A 25,166-nucleotide genomic window follows, 5' to 3' on the forward strand; every position below is an offset into this window, starting at 1 on the left:
AATAATTAATATTTGATGAAGGAGAAAAAGTGGTTTAGTGGAGAAAAGATAGCTTTTTCAACAAATGCTCCTGGAACAACTGGACATTCATAAGTCAAATAAATAAATAAACCTCACACTTTATAAAAAATTCAAAATGGATCATGGACTTAATGTAAAACATAAGCTATAAAACTTCTAGAAAAAATAGGAGGAAAACTGTGAGATCTAGGACTAATCAAAGATATTTTTAGACCTGACACCAAAGCTTTATGAATAAAAAGAAAATTTGATATACTGGACCTCCCCAACATTAAAAACTATTGTTCTGAAAAAAGACTACATTAAGAGGATGAAAAAACTAATTATAGTCCAGGAGAAAATATTTGTAAATCACATATCCAACAAAGGACTTTTATCTAGAATACATAAAGAATGCTCAAAACTTGACATTTAATGGGCAAAAGACTTGACACAACATTTCACCAAGGAAAATATACATATGGCAAAAAGCACATGACAAGATGCTCAACATCATTAGCCACTGGAAAAATGCAAATTAAATCACACAATAAGATATCACCACACACCTGTTAGAACAGTCAAAATAAAAAATACTGGCCGGGTGCGGTGGCTCATGCCTGTAATCCCAGTACTTTGGGAGGCTGAGGCAGGTGGATCACGAGGTCAGGAGATAGAGACCATCCTGGCTAACACGGTGAAACCCCGTCTCTACTAAAAATATGAAAAATTAGCCGGCCATGGTGGCAGGCACCTGTGGTCCCAGCTACTCGGGAGGCTGAGGCAGGAGAATGGCGTGAACCTGGCAGGCGGAGCTTGCAGTGAGCCAAGATCGTGTCACTGCACTCCAGCTTGGGTGACAGAGTGAGACTCCATCTCAAAAAAAAAAAAAAATACTGACGTTACCTATAATAGTTTCATATTGTTACTGTAATAAAATCACCACAAATTTTGTGACTTAAAACACCACAGATTTATTATCTTACAGTTCTGGAGGTCAGAAGTCCAAAATGAGTTTAACGAGGCTTGTGGCTATCATCCTTCAAAGCCAGCAGTAGCTGCTTGGTTGAGTCTTTTTCACTTCACATCACTCTTTTGCCTCCCTCTTCCACATTTAAAGGATTAATGTGATTATATTGGGTCCACCTAGATAATCCAGAATAATCTTTTCTTAAGGTCAACTAATTAGCACTCTTAATTCCATCTGCAACCAAAATTCTCCCTTGCATAACTTATTTCACAAGGTCCAGAGGATTAGGATGTGGACTTTTGTGGGAGCCATTTTTCTGCCTATCACAATACCAAATGTGAGCAAGGATGAAGAGAAACTGGAGCGCACATATTGCTGGTTGGAATGTAAAATGGCAAAGGCACTCTGAAAAAGTTTGACAATTTTCTATAAAGTTAAACATATACTTAAACATATGACCCAGCAATTGCACTCCTGAGTATTTATCCTAAGAAAATGAAATTGTATGTTCAATTTAAAAACTCTATATATGAATATTCACAGCAGTTTTATTTGTAATAGACAAAAATTGGAAACTATTCAAATGTCCTTCAATAGGTGGGCCATTAAACAAACTGTGGTTCATCCATGTACTACGGCATATTATTCAACTATAAAAAGAAATTATGATACACACAGCATCTTGAATGGACCTTAAGGAAATTATGGTGAATGAAAAAGCCAATCTCAAAAAGATAAACATTGCATAATTCAATTTATATAACATTCATGAAACAATGTAATTATAGCCAAGGAGGTCAGATCAGTGGTTTCCAGGGGTTAGGGATGGGGGGATGTGCCTATAAAGAGGCAGCATGAGAGCACCTTTTGGCTACCAAATAGTTCTGTATCTTGATCGTGGTAGCAGTTTTATAAAATTACATGTGATGAAATTGCATACAGCTACAAGCACACATGCACACACATACAAATGCATGTAGAACTGGTGGAATCAGAATAAGCTCTGTAAATGGTACTGATGTCAATCTTCTGGCTTTGATGCTGTGCTGTGGCTTCACAAAATGTTTCCATTGGGGTAGTCTGGGTGAAGGGTGCATGAGATATTTCTTCACAACTTTCTGTGACTCTAAAATTGTTTCAAAATAAGTGGTGACGATTGCTTCTTGGCCTTTTGGCTAAGATCAAGTGCAAAATAAATGGTGACATCAGCAGGATGGCCAACTAGAAGTTCCTAGCACTTGTCCCCTTCACTAAGAAAGCCAGAGTAGCAACATTTTAATGAAACAACAAAAAACAAACAAACAAACAAAAAACAGAGAGAGCACTGGAGTGCATCAGAGAAGTAACAGAAACCCTGGTGAGCAGAGAAACTTGGGATAGTCAAATAAAGAAAGGAAGAAATGCTGGACCTTACCCCATCCTCAAACCGGGATCATCTGGGAACCAGGAGGAACTTCTTCCTACAGCAAGAAGGTAAGCAAGAGGATCCCAGCAACCCCCACCAACACCTTGAACACATACAGACCTCATCAGTGGGGTGCCCTGCAGTCTTTATAAGGACTCAGCCCAGCTGAGGGAGCTGCGTCCAGTCCATATACCTATGCTCCCTCCAAAGGAGGAGTTGACACTGTGTCCCACCCCCTGTGGCTCATGTAGCTACTGTGCTACACCATCTTGGATTTGCAGCTACTGCTAGAGTGTCTTACTCAGGGGGTGAGTAGCCACAGCTCCCCTTCATCCCTGAAGCTAAGTCATCGCTGAACCACCCCAGCCTAGCAGCTCAACATCCACAAGCTGAGCTGCAAATAGCTGTTATACCCTTTCCCATGGGATCAAGCAGAGGGGGAGCTGCTCTACCTACCCCTCCCTACCCCAGGCCAGAGCTGAAGCACTACCCTCTCTCCTGGAAAAACAGTGTCTTGGCCATTCAGAGCAATCACACCTTCCTCATGCCTAAGTTGAAGCAGCATCCTGCCTCCCAGGAAATGGTGCCTGGGCCTCCCAGAATAGTCATATCCCCCAGGCCTGAGCTGAAGTGGCATATCATCCCCTGGGGAATCAGTGCCCTGGCTAAGCTGAGCCGTTTTATATCCCAGGGCTGAGCTTATGTAGTACCCCGGGTCCCAGAGAAACAGAGCAGTGGCTGAACTGAGACACGTCCCCACTCCCCATCCCCAGGCCAAAAAACTCAAGTACTCCACTTCCCTGGAGCTGGACTAGCCCCCTAGAGTTTGAGCTGCTGAGACACCCCTCTCCCTGGGAGTGGAGTCATTGCTATTTTGTTTCCTGTCCCCCACCACCCCAAGGCCCAAATGACAGCTGTGCTCTGGCATTCTGCGGTCACAGAGTCTAGGATACTACTAAGCCCCACCATCCCAGGGTCTAGAGTCACAACTACATGATGCCTCATCCTTTGGGACCTGAGTTGCCAATAAGTTCTATTGGCCCAGGTTCTTGAATTGCAGCCATATTCTGCTCCTCAGGCTCAAATCTGCAAAGCAGTCCTTCTTCCCAGGAGTCAGGCCACTGCTATGCTTTGGCCCCAGGGGTAGAATCACAGCTATAACCCAGCCCCTGGGCCCAAGCAGCTAGGGGTTGCCACAGAGTCACAGATACTGGCTCTGTGGGCAACCTACACCAAACTCTGACACATACCGCAAGGCACAGGTGCCACAGTAGGTTCACAGATGCTGAGCCTAGGACCCCAGCCCCATAGCCACTCTGAGTACCTGCAGCTGGAATCAGTACCACTGTAGCTGCTTGTAGGCTGTGTCAGACCTGATAGCAAAGGAGAACCCTTCAGATAGGTACCCCCACTGTGGGAAAAAAAATGAGAATAGGATCCCAAAAGCCCTTGACACTGAGGACATTAACATCCTACACTGCTGCCACAAACTTCTACAGCCTAGGCCACTGAGGTGTCCATAGTTACTGCTGACATTGAATGAAGCTGAAGAAGACTTCATTCAACACAGAAAACTGTATCACTGCATCTATCTGGAAACAGAGTCACCACACCCTCTCCAGCCAGCCCACTAAAATCCAACTGCAAGTTAAAGTCTTTCTCTGTGAGTCACTCTAGAAAGTTTGGAAGTGGCTATTGTCCTAATAGATGCACAAACATCAGTGCAGGAACACAAGAAACATGAAAAAGCAAGGAAATATGACACTGCCAAATGTACATAGTAACTCTCTAGTTACAGACCCCAATAAAAAAAATCAATTAATTGCCAAATTCAAACTAATGATCTTAAGGAAACTCAACAAAATACAAGAAAATATAGATAGACAATTCAACAAAATGAGGAAACCAATTTACAATATGAATGAGAAATTAAACAAAGAGATATAAATTATAAAAAAAAGAACCAAATGGAAACCCTACAACTAAAGAATTCAGTGAATGAAATAAAAAATACAGTAGAGAGCTTCAACAGCAGACTCGATCAAGCCAAAGAAAGAATCACTGAACTTGAAGACAAGTCATTTGAAAGTACCCAGTCAGAGGGGTACAACAGAGAAATAAGAATGAAGAAAGCCTATGAGACTTATGGGATACCATTAAGCAAACAAATATTTATATTAGGGAAATTTCAGAAGGAGAAGAGAAGGGAAAAGGTATAGAAAACCTATTTAATGAAATAATAGTTGAGAAATTCTCAAGTCTGGGGGAGATATGAACATCCAGATCCAGAACACTCAAGTATTCCCAGATAGATTCAACCCAAAAAAGTACTTCTCAAGGGATATTATAGTCAAACTGTCAAGAGTCAAAGACAAAGAGAGAATTCTAAAAACAATAAGAGAAGAGCACCAAGTCACATATAGATGAATCCCCAACAGACAAATAGGTGATTTCTCTGCAGAAATCTTAGAGGCCAGGAGAGAATAAAATGTTATATTCAAAGTGCTGAAAGTAAAAAAAAAAAAAAAAAAAAAAAAAAAAAAAAACACACACACACACAAAACACAAAAAACAACAACAAAAAAAAACCCAGCCAGGAATATTAACCCAGCAAAGCTACTCTTTAGAAATAAGGGAGAAATAAAGTATTTCCCAGATAAGTAAAACAAAGAATTCACCAGTAAACCAGCCTTAGAAGAAATGCTCAGGAGTTCTACATCTGGATGTAAAAAGGCAATAACTACTATCATGAAAACATGCAAAAGTATAAAACTCATTGGTAGAGCAGATATACAAAGGAGAAAGAGAAAAAAAATCAAACCTTATCACTACAGAAAACCACCAAACCACAATGAAGCAGAGTTCAGAGAAAAATAAACAAAGGATATGCAGAATAACCACAAAACAGCTAACAAAATGATATAAGTCCTCTCCTGTCAATAATAAACCTTGAATGTAAACAATTAAATTTCCTACTTAAAAGATACAGACTGGCTGAATAGATTTTTTAAGTGATTCAATTATATGCTGCCAACAAGAAACTCAAACTCACTTTATCTGTAAAGACATAAATAGACTGAAAGTGAAGGGATGAAAGAAAAAAAACAAACATTCCACACATATGGAAACCAAATGTGAGCAGAAATAGCTATACTTGTATCAGATTAAACAGACTTTAGTCAAAAACTGTAAAAAGTGACAAAGAAGGTCACTATAGGCCGGGCGCGGTGGCTCAAGCCTGTAATCCCAGCACTTTGGGAGGCCGAGACGGGCGGATCACGAGGTCAGGAGATCGAGACCATCCTGGCCAACACGGTGAAACCCTGTCTCTACTAAAAAATACAAAAAACTAGCCGGGCGAGGTGGCAGGCGCCTGTAGTCCCAGCTATTCGGGAGGCTGAGGCAGGAGAATGGCGTAAACCCGGGAGGCAGAGCTTGCAGTGAGCTGAGATCCGGCCACTGCACTCCAGCCTGGGCGACAGAGTGAGACTCCGTCTCAAAAAAAAAAAAAAAAAAAAAAAAAAAAAAGTCACTATATAATGATTAAGGGATCAATTCAGCAAGAAGATAAAACAATTGTAAATATATATGCACCCAACACCAGAACACTCAGATATATAAAGCAAATATTAGATCTAAAGGGAGAGATATATTCCAATATAATAATAGCTGGGGATTTCAACACCCTACTGTCAACACTGGACAGATCATCTAGACAGAAAATCAACAAACACTGGATTTAAACTGCACTTTAGACCAAATGAACCTCACACTTACAGAACATTTATTCCAACTGTTGCAGAATACTCATTCTTTTCATCAGTACATGGAACATTGTTCACGACAGACTACATGTTAGGTCACAAAACAAGTCTCAACCATTTTAAAAGAACTGAAATTATATCAAGTATCTTTTCTGACCACAATAAAATAAAACTAGAAATCAATAATAAGAGGAAGTTTCAAAATTGTACAAATACATGGAAATTAAACAACAGGTTCCTGAATGATCAATGGATCAAGGAAGAAATTAAGAATAAAATTAAAAATGTTCTTGAAACAAATGAAAATAGAAACACAACATACCAAAACCTATGGGACATAGCAAAAGCAGTATTAGCAGGGAAGCTTACACAATAAATACCTACATCAAAAAAGTAGAAAGATTCCAAAAAACAACCTATTGATGCATCTCAAGGAACTAGAAAACCAAGAAGAAACCAAACCCAAATTAGTCCAAGAAAAGAAATAATAAATGTCATAGCAGAAATCGTTGAAATTGAGACTAAAAAAATAAAAGATCAACAAAATAAAAATTTGTTTTTTGAAATGATAAACAAAATTGACAAACCATTAGCTAGACAAATCAAAGGAAAAAAAAGGAAAGACCCAAATAAATAACATTAGAAATAAAAAAGAGACATTACAACTGATACAACAGAAATGCAAAGGATCATCAGAGGCTATTACAAACAGCTGTATGCCAACAAATTAGAAAACCTAGCAGAAATGGATAAATTCCTGGACAGATACAACCTACCAATATTGACCCAAGATGAAATAGAAAACCTGAATAAACAAATTATGAGCAGCGAGATGAATCTGTAATAAAAAGTCTCCCATCAAAGGGGGAAAAAAATCCTGCTGAGAATTTTATTGGGATGACATTGAATCTATATATCAGTTTGGGGAGAATTGACAGCTTAACAATATTAAGTCTTCCAATTCAAAAATATGATATATCTCTCCATTTTTAAAAAGTCTTATTTAATTTCCTTAGGTAGTTATTTTTTGTGGTTTTTAGTATACAGGTCCTATACATGCTTGGTTAAATTAATTCCTAAGTATTTTTCACTTTTGATGCTATGGTAAATGGCATTTTAATTTTTTATTTTCCACTTGTTTGTTGCTAGTATACAGAAATGCATTTGGTTTTGTACATTGATCTTCTATTCTTCAAACTTACTAAATTCACTTATTAATGTAGCAATAAAATTTTAATGAATATGGAGTTTCAGTTTGGGAAGATGAAAAGGTTCTGGAGCTGGATGGTGGTGGTGATGGTTACACAACCACGTGAACATATTTAATGCCACAGAGCTTCTAATGGTAAATTTTATGTTTTTATGTTATATATATATTATCACACTGTTTGGGTAGATTTGTTAGTATTTTCTAGGTACATTATTATTATGTTCTATGTGGATTTAAAAAGTTTAACTTCTGTATTCATAAAAGAAGGAGGAAGACAAAGAGGAGAAAAGAGAAGATAAAAACGCAGACAGTTGATAGCCACATGTAGCTTTCATTGAACACAGTTGAGGATTCAGAATTTTTCATTTGCTGCCTATATCAGCAAAGATTAGAAAATTTGCAGAGAATGACATTCACTATTATTAGGCAATTCAGAAGATGACATAGAAAGACAGCAGCACTCTCTAATGATAGTGATGAAAATGAAAGTATAAGGGAAATCTTAGAATGAGTCTTCAAATGATAACATCCCAGATAAATTTTCTTGAACTCAAGAATTAATGATGAACAATTTATTTCTAATTTCAAAAAGGAAATATGACATTCTCATTCAGTGAATCATTCAGCATGAAGGACTTCATCACACAATATTTCACAACAAGATCCTGGACCATCCCATTTTGCTAAAAGGACAGTATTGTGTGACAGTGTTCTTTCATCTTTTATGATGTTTGTACATCAAAATGTACTTTATATATTAAAATTTCTTCTGAAAAATAAGAAGTTAAAAATTAATCCCAGAAATCCATCTAGGATTATGTTTGTTCATGTGTGGAAGATAACCTGGGTGGCCTGTGAAGGCAGGCCTCAGACAGTTCCTTTGTCCTGGGCATCCCTTCAGCCTTTCTCGGTGGACAAGAGGGTTATGAGAGAAAGCAGCTAAAGGTGAGGAGCACCCAGGCCGCCTTCCCTACTAATGCATCTCCTGTCTCTGCCTCTGCCTCCACCCCTTGCTCTGCCATCCTGCTAAATTCAAGACCCTGCCCTCCCCTGTGAGGGCTCTCCACATCTTCAACTGACCACAAACCTATCCACACCCCTTAGTTTGCCATTCTAGGCCCTATATCCCGGATCCTCACCCATGCACGTACCTGCTCGTGGATTCCACCTGGTCTGTTCCCTCTGCCAAGGCAGTCTGACTCCATTCTCCCTCTGGACCCTGGTAGCTTCCCTTGCTCGGTCTCCAGTTCCTCCCAGTGCAATGTTGCAGCCAGGCCGACCAGGCTGACAACCAATCTGCCGGGGGATGCTGCCTCTAGCGCAGTGGGTCCTCTCTGCCCTGAATGTCCCTATGTGGGGGAGCTGTGGTATGAAGTGGGGAGTGGTGAGGACTGTGGTGCTCAGCCCTGCCTACCTGCTACAGCTGAGGCTGTCCCTAGAAGCATCCCACCCAGCACTTCCTGGACTCTTCACTTTTTCAAAAGAACTCAGAAACTGGGTCTTTATGTAAAATCTCTTGTTTTTTTCAATGCCAGCAACAACTCAAAATTTTAATGGCTATGGAGTTTCAGTTTGGGAAGATGAAAAACTTCTGGAGCTGGAAGGTGGTGATAGTTGCACAACCATGTGAATGTACTTAATGCCACAGAGCTTGCACACTTGAAATTGTTAAAATGATAAATTTTATGTTATGTATATTTTATCACACTTAAAATAATTTAAAGTTTGTGGGGGTTTCCCAACACCCCTCCTCAGGTGAGGGCAGTGTAGTAAACAGTGATGATGGGTAGGGGAGGGAATCAGAAAGGGTAGGGGAAGAGAGGGGTTGGGTTAGGGGCCAGGCCAGGTCTTGTCCATGGGCAGCAGGGATCCTGAAGGAGGGGCCGTTGACATGTGCAGGTCTGTGTGCTGCATTGGGTGGGGGAAAGGGAGAGTGTGATCATTCAGCAGAGGTGGGCAGTGGGCTCAGGGGGTGGTCAGATGGGTGGGGGTTGAGGGCAGGTGATCCTGGGTTCAGTTGCTCACCCCCGGTTGGCAGGCCCTAGGTGGCAGGAGACCATTCACTGGAGGCCAGAGACAGGTGGTACTCCCGAGAACGCTGATGCCCTCATGGGGTGGGACCCCCAGGGAGCCTGCCAGTGCCTTTGGATGCTCAATGCTGGGGTTCTTCCCACTCAATGTTGGTCATTTTGCAGCTGAAGAAACTGAGGCATGGGGAGGCCAGGCCCCCTCCCTAACCTTCCTGTGGTAGCCTTGGCTCTGGGCAAGCAGTCAGGGAGAGCCCAGCTGTGCTCCACCTTGCTCAGTGCGGAAGTGACAGTGAGGGCTGGGCGAGGTGAGCAGGGGATGGCGAGGGTCACAACACACCCCTTTGAGAACAGGCCTTGAGGAAGTTCTTAGCTCCTGGGGTCACAGCCCCTTTATCTAGTGGCCAAGGGGTACTTTTGTGGGGCCTGCCACCCCATGTACACCTGTGCCCAGGCCTCCACCTTGCCTGTGGCACCTGCCTTCACATGTCCTGGTGGAGCAGGAGATTCTGCCTGGGGATCCTTGGGGATCACACGTGATGAGCCAAGCCATGTGCCTATGAAAAGGAGTAAAGGAAGGAGATGGAAGAGCAGCAGGGGAGAAGGGGGTTAGGATCAGGGGAGGGGAGAGGTGGCCTGGGCCTGCACAGAGCTGCAGTGGTGGGACTGAGGGTGGCTCTGCTCTCAGGGGCCAAGTAGGGTTGTGGTGTCCCTATCTCCCAGTGCCCTTCCTTGGGGTCTGGCCCCTGCCCTGCTCCTCTCTTCTGCTTTCAGACATTTGGGATAAACTCCAAACAGCAGACCATGGCCTTTAAGATCTAGCCCCCAGGGTCCCCACTCTCCTTTCTCATCCATGGCTCCAGGGCCCTCTCCCCTCTGAGGATACCCTCCTAGGGACCCAACCTAAGCCCAGCCTGCTCCCTGGGCCCTGTGGAGTCCACCAGAGCCCAGTCCTCTGTGTTTCCCTCCCTCCCTGTCCCTCCTGTGTCCATCTCTAGTCCCTCTCCCTCCTTGTCCCTTCTGTGTCCCTGAATGTCCCTCTCCCTCCTGGGTCCCTCTCTGAGTGTCTCTCTTCCTCCCTGTCTCTGATCTCTTTGGATCTCTACTGGCCTCTCACACTGCAGTCAGTGTCTCTGTTCTGTCCACTCTGTCCCCACCCTACTCCCTAGGTGCCCACTCAGCCCTGGCTGGCAGCTTTGGGTGCTGGTCTTACATCCCAAAACCAATGCTCTGCTTCCTTGGGGCAAAAAGCAGGGCAATCCCTGTGAGTGGGTCAGTTTTCGGAGAAGAGATGGGCCTAGCTGACCCCCAACAGGTGTCTTCCTCACAGTTGAGTGTGTGTTTCTCAGGACTTCAGTAGAGGATTCCACTGAGCTGGATGAAAATGAGTTTCTCTCTATCCCCAGTTCATTCCCCTTTCCATGTTCCTTCCCATGGGGCTCCAGCAGCAGCCTCTGCTCCAGTGAGCTGTGGTTCTCAGTGTCCACCTGCCTGTCTCTCTGGTTTGGGGGCAGTGTGTGCTGTATGACGGCAATTCTCTGATGGATCTGAGAAATGTGGATTCTCTGCACTGCGGTTTTGTTGTTCAGATGGGAATCCCTTCCATGCTCCCCTGTCAGGGGCTCGTCCCAGACGTGGTGGAGGCTGGAGATGCCAGTGCTGGCTGGGGAAGTGGCCAGGGGCTCCCAGGCTCTGGACTTGGGTGACCCTGTCCTGAAGGTTCCTGGGAAGGGGGAGAAGGCAGGTGGGATGTAGAGGGCTGGGTCGCATCTCCACCTGGGTATTCTCTCAGTCAACAGCAGAGAGCTCCCCAGGTAGAGCGCCAGGTGGCCAGACCTCTGTGAGAGGTAGGCACCACCCAGGCTGAGAGCCACGAGGGGCCAGAGATGCTTTTAGTGGGATCAGTCCTTTCTGCTAGGCCTGTGGTGCCGGGGTTCTCTCCAAGAGCTGCAAGCCCAGTCTTGCTCATGGCACTCACTTTCTGTTCTCCACACAAGCTGGATGTGAGACAAGAAATTTAGACCATCTCAACTGCTTAGTGCTTTCTTCCCCCAAAGCTCTGCGATGAGGACGTGGGCAGTAGGAGAGACTACTCATCTGGTCGTCCAACAGGTCATGAATGGGCCCATCAACAACACAGATGGCTTGGGTGCTGCCACCAGCCACAGCCAGGAGAGCAGTTCTCTAAACCTGAGGGAACAGGCCTTGGGCACAGGCAGGCTTACTGGGGAATTTGGGCTCTATCCTGGGAGTAGAGGCAGCTTCTATTCCAAATGCATGCCCTACAGCCCTGCCCTGCCACTGGGAAATGTGCCTGCCCTACAGTCCATCCAGATGGGAAATGTGGGGGAAATGCAGCCTGTGTCTAGGAACTCATGGTGGCCTGAGCACAGAGTAAGGGGTGATCCTCAAGGACACCCCCCACCTTGGGGGACCGGGAGGGTGGAAAGGAAGTTTAAAGTGCAAAGACAGGCTCCAGGCTGGGAGGTCTGGAATAAATACAACTTGCAAAGAGTTGTATTCAGAACATTCCTACAAGTCAACAATAAAACATGAACAGCTTAGTAAAATGGTGAAAAATACAAACAAAATTCACAGAAGGAACCTGAATGCCTAATAAAAATATAAATGGGAGTTCAACTTCACCATGACAAGGGAAATGCACAGGCAATCCAACTTAACACTCAGCATGACTGCAAACATTACAGCATCCATTAAAAAGGTGAGGAGCTGAGCAACAAGACCCACTCACAGGAGGTGGGTTCATTCCCCTTTCCATGTTCCTTCCCATGGGAAGTTCCTTCCCGTCCCAGAGGATGCCCTGTGACCCCACAACTCCACTCACAGGAAATACCTAGGGAATCTCTCACAGAGAATGACTGCTGCATTGTTGTAATATTGAGAAATTGGGACCAACCTAAGCACTCACCAACAGGATGTTGTTAAATAAACTGTGATATTCACTTAATGAATATCACACCCCACCTGGGTGAGCAGAGGAGTGTGTGTATGGACACAGACAGCTCATGAAGGTAAAAGGGAGAAAGAAAAGCAAGTGACAAACATATTGATTTATACAGTTTACAAATACATATACAGTGAAAAATGACACCATCAAGCCAGGCACAGTGGTGCACACTTACAGTCCCAGCTACTTGGGAGGCTGAAGCAGGAGGATCACTTGAGCCCAGAGGTTTGAGTCCAGTCTGGGCAACACAGGGAAAACTCTGTCTCAAAAAAACAACTTTTTAAATGACCATATCATGGAAAGTTCTGGAGAGCAGTTATTTTGGGACAGAGATGAAGCAGCTGGGGGTGGGGGGGCGGTCACTGGAATCCTAGCTCCTCTGAAGTTGTGAGTGGGGACAGAAGAGCGTGTTCAGAAGGCTGCTGGCTGTCCAGGGCTTTGCAGAGTGCCTGGTTCTGCCAATGGAGGGTTACCAGCAGGAGAGCCTGGGGTGTCGAGTCAACAGGGCCTTGTGCTCAGTTAATGCTTTACTGTTGCTATCTTGATATCACTTGACTTTTGAGTGTGGCCAGTGTTGCTTTAAGTTTCTGGGGATAGCAAAAGTTTAAGAAGTGACTCTTGCCATCACATGGCTGATATGGGAACACTGGAGAATAGATTAGGGGTGACTGAGTTTTCCCCACTTCATAGAGACAGCCTGGTGCCAGGGAAGACAGGCTGGACCTGGTTGTGGCCCCTTGAATGGTGGTGGGGAGACGAGAGCACATCACAGGGCCCTGAGGGTGATGTGTATTTGAGGGGGTAGGGTTCTCCAGGAGCAGGTGTTGCATAGAGGTGAATGATGGGTGCAGAGCTGAGTTAGTTTCAGCAGAGGTGTGAAGGTGATTCCTCTGAGCTGGAGGTGGGAGCAAACGGGAAAATGGTCTGGCATGAACAGCCCTGGGGAGGCAGACAGTGTCAACCACCACCAGGTCCATCTGCTTGAGGTATACCTTCCTACCAGGACATGAGAGCCCACAGTGGCTGGGGTCTGGTCATCAGGTACCCTGAAGGCCTTCAGGTGGATGGTTTGGCTCTCTCCTCACATGGCTGGTCAGGCCAGGGACGAAAAGCTGTGGACCTAACAGGTGACCACTGTCCAGACAAGGCCTATTCTACCTCCTTGCCTGGCTGTCCCCTCATCAGGCCTGTTGCCCCTTCTTCTCTAGACCCTCTGCCTACGAGGTGTGTGAGCCTTTCTGCCTGGACAGCCTCATTGAGACAGACCTAGACTAACAGTCACCCATATTGAGCCCAAGCCCACCCTGGATGAGGCCAAGCTTAGAAATGTCACCCTGGAGTCACAAAATCCATTCTCTGCATTATCAAGAAAGAGGTGGTCACTCAGGGGTGCTGGAATCTTCCGCACCTTAAGGCTGAGCTCCAGTCTGCAGCCCATTGCCTGACAGGTACCTGGGTCTCCCAGCCTCTGATGACCCCAAACCCTGTGTCTTCCCTAAGGGTCACTGCCCTGGGATTTGCCTGCAAGCTAGGCACACCTGGTAAATGAGGTCTCCACACACTGGGTCATCAGTGCCCACAAGCAATCACTGGTGAGTTCCTGAACTCTCAGGCTGAAGCTCAGCAGTCCCACTAGGGACCATCACTGGGGTCACAAGATGGCCCTGATCCCCAGTTCTCTGGATCCCCAGTTCTCTGGACCAGAGCAGCTTCCTAAACTCCCTAGTCCAGCAGAGGTAAGGGCTCCCTTTCCCTGCCAGAGGGGCCTCCTCCAAGCCCCACGGTGCCCCCAACAACACTCCCTGTCCTCTGGTAGACCCGTACCTGCCTGTGTCTTGCACAAAGTGCACACTGGGAGGCAAGACCCTGTCTTTACAGTAAGAGGGGCTTTGGGCAGTGCTCCACTGGCAGGCAGGCAGGCAGGCAGGCCCCAGCCCAATGCCTGAATCAGCAGGCTCCTAACAGCCTGAGTGCCCTCCTCATGGCATGGGGTCAGTGCAGCAGCAACGTCTGGGTTGTTGAGGGTTTTGGTGAGTGATCAATGCTGGAGGATCCTCCCTCTGCCTTCCCCATCCAACACAGATCATCTTCAATGTGCCAGACCTGTGCTGGGCAACAGCGTTGGCTGAGGTGGTCTGAGACAGGGTCCCTTGATGAACAGTCCACTGGGAATGGGGTCTGCAGTGGCCCTGGATGATTTCAGTATCTGCCACTCACCTTGGTCATAGTGCCACAGAGAATGTGGCATGGCCAGGACTGTACCTGGGGCAGATGGTCTTGCTCTTTGGTTCTGGGGAGGAGGGTGAAGTGACTGGGCTCAGGTGAAGGAGCTGTTGGCTTAAGAGGAGGCTGCTCTGAGAAGCAAGTAGGAGACAAGGAACCACAGGCCTGCAAAAGGGGCAGGATCCTGGACCTGGGCCCCCCGAGTCACCAGCCACATGGCCTTGGGAGTGTCACTTACTCTTGTGACTGTAGCACAATGAGGGGTCAGACTGCAAAGTCCCTGAGGCCCTAACCAGCTCTGGGGAAGAAGGCCTAGGACTGAGAGAGGCAGCAGGGAGGCTGGCCAGGGTCACCTCCCAGGTCTAGGCAGCTTTCTTGCAAGTGTTTCCTAAGCCGCCCTTCTCCAGGGAGAACAGCCTCGGCCCTGCCTAGCAGGAGGCAGCATACACCTGAGTGCCTGCCAGTGCCCTCATGAACCTGCCTGAGGATGGCCATGTTCCCACACCCCATGTGTGCCTATCTCCATCAGCATTGAGAAGACAGCAAACGCCAGCATGCCAGGGGTTTACCCAGCAAGCCCAGCATACCCCCAGTGTGTTCTGGCAGACCTGTGCCAGCTGGGTTCAGTGACAGCTGGTCCTGCCATGGGCTCTGGTCTCCCCATCACCCTCTGAGGGGGAAGCAGGAAGTTGTGAGGGGTAGCCGGGCTCAACCTCTCTTCCCTGGCACGACGCTGTCTCCATGTGCAAAGTGGGGACTTCAGGCATTTGGTGTGGAGGAATGGATGGTGGATCGAAAACCCCTACCAGGCCCCTGTCACACCAAAGAGCCCAGTGATAGGGGGTTTCTTCCCTCCCTCTGAGGTAAGACCAGTCTGTTAAACTTTCAGCACTAAAAAATAAAACCGAGTGGGAGGAGGGTGAGGACTGAAAAACTACGTTATCAGGTATCATGCTGATTACCTGGGTGACAAAATTATCTGTACACCAAACCTCTATGATCCAATTTACCCATGTAACAAACCTTGAACCTAAAAGTTGGAAAGAAAAAAAAAGGTAAAATTAATAAATCCATATTAGTGTGAGCTGCGTGAGTAGTTTAGTCTGAAAAGACAGAATATTCATTTTTCTTCTGAGATAGTGACCACACTGTCCTCACCAGGACTGGCAGGGGAAGCCCCAGGGCTTTGTGACCCTGTCCCTATGGGGCACCCTGCCATCCAGTGAGCACTCCACAGGGCAGCAGCCTGGTTTAAATGCCTGTTCCCCAGACCCGGTAGTCAGACGGTGGAGGGAGCCTCAGGGACATAGCCCAGTTCTTCAGGACCTTGGGACACATGGGCTGCTTGGCCTCTGACCACCGAGGAGAGAGTTTATCAAGGACTGGCCAGGTTCTGTGCTGACAACTTCGTGCTTTTCATTCACAAAGCGAGTCATGCTGTCCGTTCCCCGGCTGAGCTGGCTGCCAACAGGCCCAGAGGGGAGCAGATTTGAGGTGGGGGTGAGGTCTGTTCCCTAAGCGCAGTGTTCTGGGCAGTGAGTTCTCTGTGCAGCAGCTGATGCCTCTTGGACACATTTCCACACAAAACACTTCTCAACTGTTCTCCCTCCTGCACTCTTCAGGGGCAAATATGCCTCTCCTTTCTGGTGGGTTATGCTAGGCAATTCTAAGGGTTGCCTTTGAAACAGTCTTCATTCAGCCAAGAAGTAATTCTCACACCCCTAGGTCCTGTCCCCAGGGGTGAGCAGGGTCGGAGGAGGCTGGAGATGGATACCCATGGAATAGGGTGGGGCACAGAGAAGGAGAGTCAAAGATCTGACTGAGGAAGAAGCAGGTGGCCAGCCACCTGGGAGACTTGTGTGTCAGACATGGGGTTATGTCCTGGAGGAAGCCCATTGCGAGGGCTCAGCAAAGGTAACGGCAGGTATGCACCTGGAGACCAAGGAGGGCCTTGGAGCCTGGTAGGCAAAGATGGCCCTCCAGCGGAATCATTCCCAACTCTGCACTCACCCTAAGCTTTCCGGTAACTACAGAATTCCAGAACCTGTTTGAAAGGATGTACGATCTATAGCTACATTCTTTTTCTCCTCACTAATCAAAATCTTACAGGATTTCTAAAGCTGTGTTGAGATCTTGCCCAGTGCATTCAGACCAGATGGGAAACAACCCCTAAGAATTCCCCATGCTGGTGTTTGCTGTGTACATTGGCCTGGGACCCCGAGGCCAGAATATAACAATAATGACCATGCACAGACAGAACTGTCTCAGCAGCAAATGTCACACGCAGACCCAGAACTGCTTAAATACCGATTTATTGCAAACCAACACTGAGGAGCTGGAACAGCTTTGCAGGCTGGACACCTCACTCTCCTGGGGCCCTGGACAAGGGAAATGAGTCACCCCGCTTTCCTCGGACCTCAGCTGGTGGGACTTAGTGGCTGGCCAAGCTGCGGCTGTTGTGTCTAAAAAGAGAAAACAGGCAGGGTGTGCCAGCTCTGGAGACTGGGCCAGTCCAGAGTGGTGGCTCAGGGCAGAGAATCACCCACCAAACAGTGTGGCTCAACGGGAGCAAGGCGTGCAGGGACAGGCTCCACAACCACACCAAGCACTGCAGTGTGGCACTGGGACCAGATGCAAGTGGCTGCTCCTGCCATGGGGCCAATAACCAATACTGCCCCTCAGTCATTCTTCCTAGACATTGGTTTGCCATTTATTAAAGCAGGGCAGGGAGTGGGGAGAAATGTAACACAGAATACAAAATCAGGCAAAACAAACACTGGTCACCATGAAAGTGACTCTCAAAGTCTCCCAAATAACAAGGTGTAGGGCATCTCACACCACTGCATCACTTCTGGAAGACTACCCACAGGGTGGGGGCTGCAATGGGGGCCAACTCGGGAACTACAGAGATGAGAGAAGACACACACAAGACCTCCTTTCATTAGGCAGGAAAGCTCTTATGGGACAGGGGTGTGCAAATCCTAGGACCTCGATGGGAAGAACTCCAGGAAAAAAATGACAGTCTTTCTCAGAAGGACCCCTCATAGATGACAAGAGTTCTGCTCCCCAGGGTCGAGATCTCCTTAGAGGGGCTTCACCAGCTCAGTGGCAAGTATCAGACAACAAGGCTCTCACATTCCAAAGGGGGTATCTAGGGTCTTCTGCTCTCCTGTGATGATCAGAGCAACATGTTTGGACCCACAGAAGACTTCCCAGGAATGCTTTCTTACAAGGGGTGTCAGCCACCACTGTAAACCAGAAACCAACCACAAACTTACTCTCCAAGACAGCCCCCACAACCCAAGTATCCAGAGAGTGTGTGCAGGGGTGGGGTCCTTCCCCTGACAATAGGCTCTCTCAGCATCTGCAGGCCTTGATTCTTGCTGGCCGTGCATGGTGCCAGGGTACACTGCCCTGCTGTGTGGCTCATCCATGCTCTGAGCTTGAGAGACAGGCATATGGGCAGTGCCAGTGGTAGCTGAACCATACTCCTGGCGATGGGCACCCAGAGCCCCTGTGAGTACTTGGAACATAGGCCTGAGACCCTGTCCCATAATTTCATCTTTGCACCTTGGCTGGAGTCAGTCAGCAGCCATGGCTCAGGGCATAGGCTTGGGGCTCCTGAGGCAGTGACCAGTCCCTAGAGAACAGGTAAGATCGGGCCATAAGCTCCAGGGAGCACAGTCTGACACCTGGCACAGAGGATGGGAAGGGGGGAGTCTTCACTCTCTTCTGGTTCAGTTGTGGTGGGACAGTGTGCCTTCACGCCCCATGCAGAAATTCCACTTCTCCTAGAAGCCCCTCAAGGTCAAAGCTTCTCAGGACTTGTGGCTGTTGTGCTCTGCTGATGAGTTGATGAACATGCTGTGGTCTCCTCCTGAGGGCACCAGCTCTCCACTCCTGCCTACGCTTTGACACTGTGCACCCAAAGAGGACGTCTTATGGGGAGCCAAGCACAGCATGCCATGCGTGGTGGCTGGGCTTGGTTCACTTCAACAAGAACCAAAGCAAGGTCGCCACAGTCAGAGAACAGAATCCCTGCTGCATCTGGACCTGAGCCCAGAACCCGGGCTTTCTCCCAACAACTAGAATGTGCAAACAGGGCTCCAGTTTCCACTGCTTTGACCATGAGGCTGAGGCAGGCAGAGCACATTTATAAAGGGATGAGCAAGAAGACCACGTGAATGCTCCCAAAAGAGGTCAAGGGGCAAAGAGTTTCCCAAAGCAGCCCCAGGCACAGCCATTCCTTGCTCGCCCTCATGCAAGCACAGCTTCACACACTTCAATGACTTCAGCTTCACCTGAGAGCCCAGGAACAACTCCATATCCCAACCAGAAGACATGCAAGCAGAATAGCGTCAAAACAACAGCAAGCAGGGAGCAGGGGAGGAAAGACATGTTGCCTGCAGTGGCTGGTTGCTGTGGAGACAAAAGCATGTGATCCCAATTTGCTGGGATATCCTCTCCTGCATTTCAAACACCTTCACTCAGCGTCAGCCACAGCGGCCACCACATAGCAGCTGGCCCCGCACCTTCTCTGGAACAGTCTGGAGATACAAGGTCAGGGTGGAAGGCCTGGTTCACCCTTGAAAGAAAGGATGGTTAGGGGTAAACAAGACGAGCAAGTCCCTGGAACGCAGGGAGCCGAGGAGGGCGGCCGAGGATAAGGCTCTGCCTCCCCATCGGCGAGGGTTTCCTTTCCTTCTGGTCATTAAAACTGCACAGCCCCCGGGGAGATGTTGAACATGGCGGGGTCGAATCGCTGGCCTCGGAAGGGAGAACCTTCAGCATCCCACCCCTTCTTCAGCATCTCATGGACTTTCTACAAACAGAAAATAGAGAGATTAAAGGGGATCAAAAGGCACTGTGTACTTTCTCCCAGAGTAGACTCTGACTGCAGGCAGAGAGCCTTCCTGCTTCCTCAGGGCTCAGGCACTTGCCTGGCAAGACCGGCTCTCAGAGAACCGTACTACCCTGGAGCAGCCTACAACTAAGGGAGGTACTGGGTGCCTGCCAATTTCTCTGCAAGACTGTGCTCCACAGACTGAATTTCGAACCCTTCATCTTCTGTCCCCAGCAAAGCACTGGCTCCTCTTTATGGTTCATCTTGTTCCTTTTCTACCAGGATCTCTGTCCAAATTCCAAACAGCCTGCAACGTCTATGGTCCCACCAGTTACTGACTAAGGCATGAAAAGGGAGTGTCCCAGCCCACCGGGGTTGTAGAAAAGGTGCGTAGAGAAAGTGCTCAAGCCCCACCTGAATCATGACTAAGGTGTGCAGAGGAGGTACCCTAGCACCTCAGGTATCAGCATCAGGAACTATATCATCAGACAATCCAGGGTTGACCTAGGATGTAGCACGAAGGAAGAGACCTCAGAATGTCCAGTGGTAGACCCGCCAGTCAGGAATTCCCCACTGCGTCCTTGCAGATGCAGTCAGAGCTGGTTGACTAAGCCCTTGCCAACATGTGGCCATTCTGGAACTATCTAGCCTCCAAGGATCAGAAGCAAGCCTGAGTGTGTGGCCATGGCAGGAGACATCAGGAAGACTGGACCCTGAGGGAAGCATCTGTACCTGAGTTGGCAGGCCCTCTCTCCTCATAGGGACTCCACATCTGCCCTCCTCACCCGGCCACCATGAGTACACTGAGGGCTGGGGATGATCTCTCCTTCCTTCTGACCTTCTGACCACAAGAGACAAGAGACCGTGCAGGGCCAGTAGTTATTCTACCAATACGATCCACAGTCGCTGCTGCAGAAAACCTGGTAGCATAGGCCCAGAAAATGAGGCTGTGGGATTCTCAGCACCAGGGCTTCTCCTTAAATAAAACACAATCTTCCTAACAAGAGGGTTTTCTTTTTCTTGTTTTTATTTTTTAGAGATAGGGTCTCACTCTGTTTCCCAGGCTAGAGTGCAGTGTGTGGTCATGGCTCAGTGCAGCTTCAAACTCCTGGGCTCAAGCGATCCTCCCACCTCAGCCTCCTGAGTACTTAAAACCACGGGTGCAGTCCACCATACCCAGTTTCTTTTTCATTTTTTAAAACCTAAGTGATGCAACAACAAGCATATCAAAGACACATACTATATACTAGGGATGAACTGACATTACTATCAATTTCTTACAGGCAACTCACATTAGAGACTTTGGAAAGACCATTTTGAGAACAAGTGCTGCAGTTCACATGGAGTGGCTGTGGGTGCAGAGAAGACTACATGAAGACCCCTCTGCACAGCCCTGAAAGCATGGCCCACACCTCTGCCCACTGGAGGTGTGAGGCTGCATAGTCTCAACCAAACATAAGAATGGATGACTTCAGCAGGCGGCTGCACGGAGCCTCTGAACCTTTCAAGAGAATCCCAGCCAGCGGTAGGGCAAATGACAGCTGCAGAGCCCTGCAGCCACCACACTCTCACCCTGGGAACCGGGTTGCTAGATGAGGGCCCGATGTAGGATTCCCAGAGTGCAAAGGGCAGATTAGTAGACTTGATCTTACAACAGAGGGAGCCTAGGATGCCAAGATCAGCATTCAGACCTTTCCTGAGGCAAAAGTGGAGAGCAGGCATTCCTGTGTGTCACCAAACACTCTTATGACCAGAGACTATGCTGAAGCTATCTGCCTATGAGATGTCACAATTACTAACGTTAGGGTGAATCCTACCAGGCTGAAGAGATCCTAGACACAGACACATCTCAGCACAGACAGAGCAATGGCACCTGTACATTCCACATTCTCTTTCTAGATGGGAGAATCCTGCTCGAAAGAAATTAAATTAGGGAAAAGATGAAGGGTTTTAAATTTGACAACTGTGGAAAAAGGTTAGTGACACCAAAGAATTTAAAACAATAAAAGTATTATTTCAAAATAAAATTGCTTCAAAACACACAGCATCTGTGGCATTAGAAGCACAATTTGAAATCTTGGCAAATTTAGAAAACTCTGAGTTCACACCATAAATGGGCATCAATGCCAGAGCACGCTGGTAACTGTGACTATGCCGACGTGAACGGCAGATGGAGGCTGACAGGAGAACCTGGCCCTGTTTCCATTCTCTCTCCTTAGCGAAGCCTGGTGATCCCAGCGAAGCAACTCCGGCCCCCTGACTCTCATGATAGTCCCTCTGCCTGTGAGGTATCCCTCAGGACACCTGAATAAAATGTGGCTAACCTGCTACATGAGGCCACACAAGGGCATGTACCTACCTTCTATGTCTGTTTCCTCATTTGATTTTTTTAAAAAAGGCTAGTCACTAAGGACATTTTACATGAAATCTGTGTGTTGCAAGCCTCCATATGCTGCAGACCCTGCCCCAGACACTGTCAAGCCCAGGAAGGAGTTGGGACTTTAGCATCAGCACCAGGCAGGTGCTTGGACACACACTCTGAACGACCATAGCCCTGAGAGGTCAGTTCATTACTGTCTACAGCTGTTGCCTGAGAGCTGGAGGCTCCCTGGCTGTTGAGGAGCAGGTCAACCCCAGGGAGAGGGTCACTCTGGGACCTACCCCTGCACCACCAGCCCTGGGCTCCTGCATGTTGCTGAAGATCTCCCAGGGCTCTTTACCCTGGGGAGGGACACATATCCTCTCAAGGGTCAGGATGGTGCCCCATGGCAAGTCTACAGCAGAACAGATTTAGATTTAACACACAGAGCTCTTTCCACTGGACCACAGCATCTTCAAGGTTCTTTGAATCCTTCCTAAGTGGGTCGCTGCCCAGTCTATGGGCTCCCCAATGCTAAGTCACAAGAAGCTGTATGCGGGCATGGGGACTTTCTGTTCTACACCTGGGCTGTGCAGTGCCCTAGGGACCAGAAAAACAGCTTGCCAAGAGGACACCAACAGGATGACCCCACTGAATTGCCCTCAGAGCAGGGCAGTAGGGCATGAAGGGGATGTCAGCTGCACCCTGTGATGCTGCATGTGTGCAATTATGTATGTGCATGGTGCTTACATACAATGTGTACTGCTGCCATCTTTCACCCCTTGAGGTTGGCCTTTCCCAGACTGACAGTGAGGATCCAGGTAGGGTTCTGAGGTCCAGAACTGCCTGGAAGTTGCCTCAGCTTACCTGGAATGAACAGACCTCCCCGTTCCTGGTCCTGGGCAGTGGGCTTGGCAACAAGCCATCAAAATGAGGAGGCCTTAGGCCTCCAGAAACGGAGAGACAAGAGCAGCTGCTTCCTGGGGAGGATTATCAATGAGACTGCAAAGCAAGACTGAAATACTCTTTGGAGAAGCTAAGATTAAAATGGCTGGAATCCTAGCACCACAAAGGCAGATCTGTGTCTGTCTTCCTCACCGACATGCCCCAATAGGGGGATGAGACTATGCAATGTTACAAGGTTTTGGCACAGAACATAAAGGATGGGGTAAAGAGACTGAGAGGAAGATCAAGGAGAGGGAAGGATATAAGGGAAAGAAAAGGGAAACAGAAAGAAAGGAGGGAAGGGGAGGGGCAAGGATGTAGAGAAGAAGAAGAAAAGGCTGGTGGAGCCCCTGACACTTCTATGCATGTCCTTGGCACTACTGGCAACTCCAGTGATGAGCAGGTATTACTGTTATTTTGTTTTTGAATGTAAGGTTCTGTAAGAGATACAATCACAGGAAACATGAGGGCTTAGAGATAAAAACAGCCAGAGCATCCTAGCTTCTCTCAGGCCTCAACAGCTAAAGTCCACATAAAACTGGCTGGGTGTGGTGGCTCACACCTGTAATACCAGCACTTTGGGAGGCTAAAGCAGGTAGATTACCTGAGGTCAGGCATTCGAGACCAGCCTGGCCAACATGGTGAAATCCCGTCTCTGCTAAAAATACAAAAATTAGCCAGGTGTGGTGGTGTGCACCTGTAGTCCCAGCTACTCAGGAGGCTGAGGCAGAAGAATCACTTGAACCTGGGAGGTGGAGGTTTCAGTGAGCTGAGATCACGCCACTGCATTCCAGCCTGGGTGACAGAGCGAGGCTCTGTCTCAAAAAATAAATAAATAAATAAATAAGATAAAGTCTACAATAATTTCATCAAGGCTTTGACAAATGCACAAATACCGTTTAAACTGCAATAATTTTTATCATCTCTCTGTAACAAAGACTCAGTGTCAGCGTCTGGGGAAGATGTGAGGAACCACCTGACCTTAGTCCTTCGATCCTGTGGCACAAAAAGACACTTTAAAGGGGCACGTGGTAAGACTGCACAAAGGGCATCTGGGTTCATGTTCTCCAGTCAAAACAGACTCTTTCTCCCAAAGGTCAACTCCTGAATACATCTCAGCCCTTCTGTGGACCCAATGCTGAATATGGGCACAGAGTGGGCAGACCCTCACATACCCCATCCCCAAACACTACCATGAGAAGCCCCATCCATAGGACAAAGGTTCAAAGGCTGGCCTTTCATCTGGTGGCCACAGGCAAATGCAGCATAACTGGAATGAGCCATAACCAGGCAGGTCTGGCTGTCTAAGCACCTGAGCTGAGCTCAGCTGAGCATGTGCTGCAGTACTACCTGAGGCTTCAAATTCTGCATGGACATGGGCCAAGCAAAGATGTCCTTTAAGCTTGCCATGCCCCCGGTGGAAAAGGGGGCCAAACCCAGAGGAACATTCTCTTCCATAGAGACAAGGGCCAGGGTGGACAGGGCTGCAAGGACAGAAAGGTGTGAAATGAGATCAGAGGTCAAACCCCATCCCTGCTGCTTAAGCTACTGAGTCACAATCTCAGAAATTCAATCTCTCTATTGTGGGGGGAAAAAAAAAAACCAAAAACAAACAAACTGTATTTTAAGGGATACTGTACAGTCAGTCAATCCCACCTTAACTGTGTGTACTAAGTGCTCAGGACATGCCCCTGGTGTGGCAGGGCCAGGTAAGGAGAACATGCCGACACTCCTCTCCACAGGCCCCTTGACCTCATAAGAGCAGGATGCACTTGTCTGTGAAAACAAGCAAGAATGGACAACACACAGCAACAGGGCTTGCAGAACCACCTACGATGTATTAATACATGCTGTACTGGAATCTAAGACAATCCAGATACACCAAAGGTAAGGTTCCTCCAAGAGACAAAATGAGAAGAAAATATGAATCAGTGGTCTTCAGCGGGAGGAGGTGGTCCGTGTTTACAGAAAGAAAATAAGGAGACTGTGCCCAGCAGCTGACCCCTCCCCACCAACTCAAGGCTGCACTGGGTTTGTGTGCCCTGCCGTACTGCGGCCCAAACCCACGTGCTGGGTATATGGGACACGGGAAGTTAAAAATAATCTGAGGAAAGCAACCCTTTTGTCCCTAAATAGCTACTCTTGGGATTATTAAAATAGGAAGAAAGAATGTATACATCTAATTAATCATTCTCTTTGGCCATGAGAAAACTCTACATTGGGCACTACACTAGTCAGAGAGGAACCTTTCTCTTCCTCCTCCCTAACCCACTGCTGACATCACAGAGTCTTCACATGCTGGCCTCCAACATCCAGAAACTGGCTCTGCAACATCCAGAAACTGGCTCTGCAACATCCAGAAACTGGCTCTGCAACATCCAGAAACTCCCTCCCCTCCTCTACCAAAGGTCCCACCAAGCGACTCTTCACGGGAAGACACGTGCAGATGAGG

At 47.6% G+C, this 25,166-nt stretch overlaps 1 protein-coding gene across 3 annotated transcripts in view; it reads right to left on the reverse strand.

Moving 5' to 3' along the window:
- Window positions 1-16,860: 16,860 nt before the first annotated feature.
- Window positions 16,861-25,166, reverse strand: part of NUDCD3 (NudC domain containing 3) — a 107,223-nt gene continuing 98,917 nt past the window's right edge. Inside the window, exons 6-7 of one of the 3 annotated variants that reach the window (XM_023226329.3) lie at window positions 19,825-19,914; window positions 19,257-19,389 (exon numbers count right to left, since the gene is read on the reverse strand). In XM_023226329.3, coding sequence (XP_023082097.1) covers window positions 19,867-19,914 — 48 coding nt within the window. In that variant the 3' untranslated portion in view covers window positions 19,257-19,389; window positions 19,825-19,866. Of the gene's footprint in view, window positions 19,915-25,166 lie in introns of all 3 variants that reach the window. The other 2 variants (XM_023226327.3, XM_023226328.3) reach the window with 2 other exon arrangements.

Source organism: Piliocolobus tephrosceles, chromosome 8, assembly GCF_002776525.5.
Source record: "Piliocolobus tephrosceles isolate RC106 chromosome 8, ASM277652v3, whole genome shotgun sequence".
NCBI lineage: Eukaryota > Metazoa > Chordata > Mammalia > Primates > Cercopithecidae > Piliocolobus > Piliocolobus tephrosceles.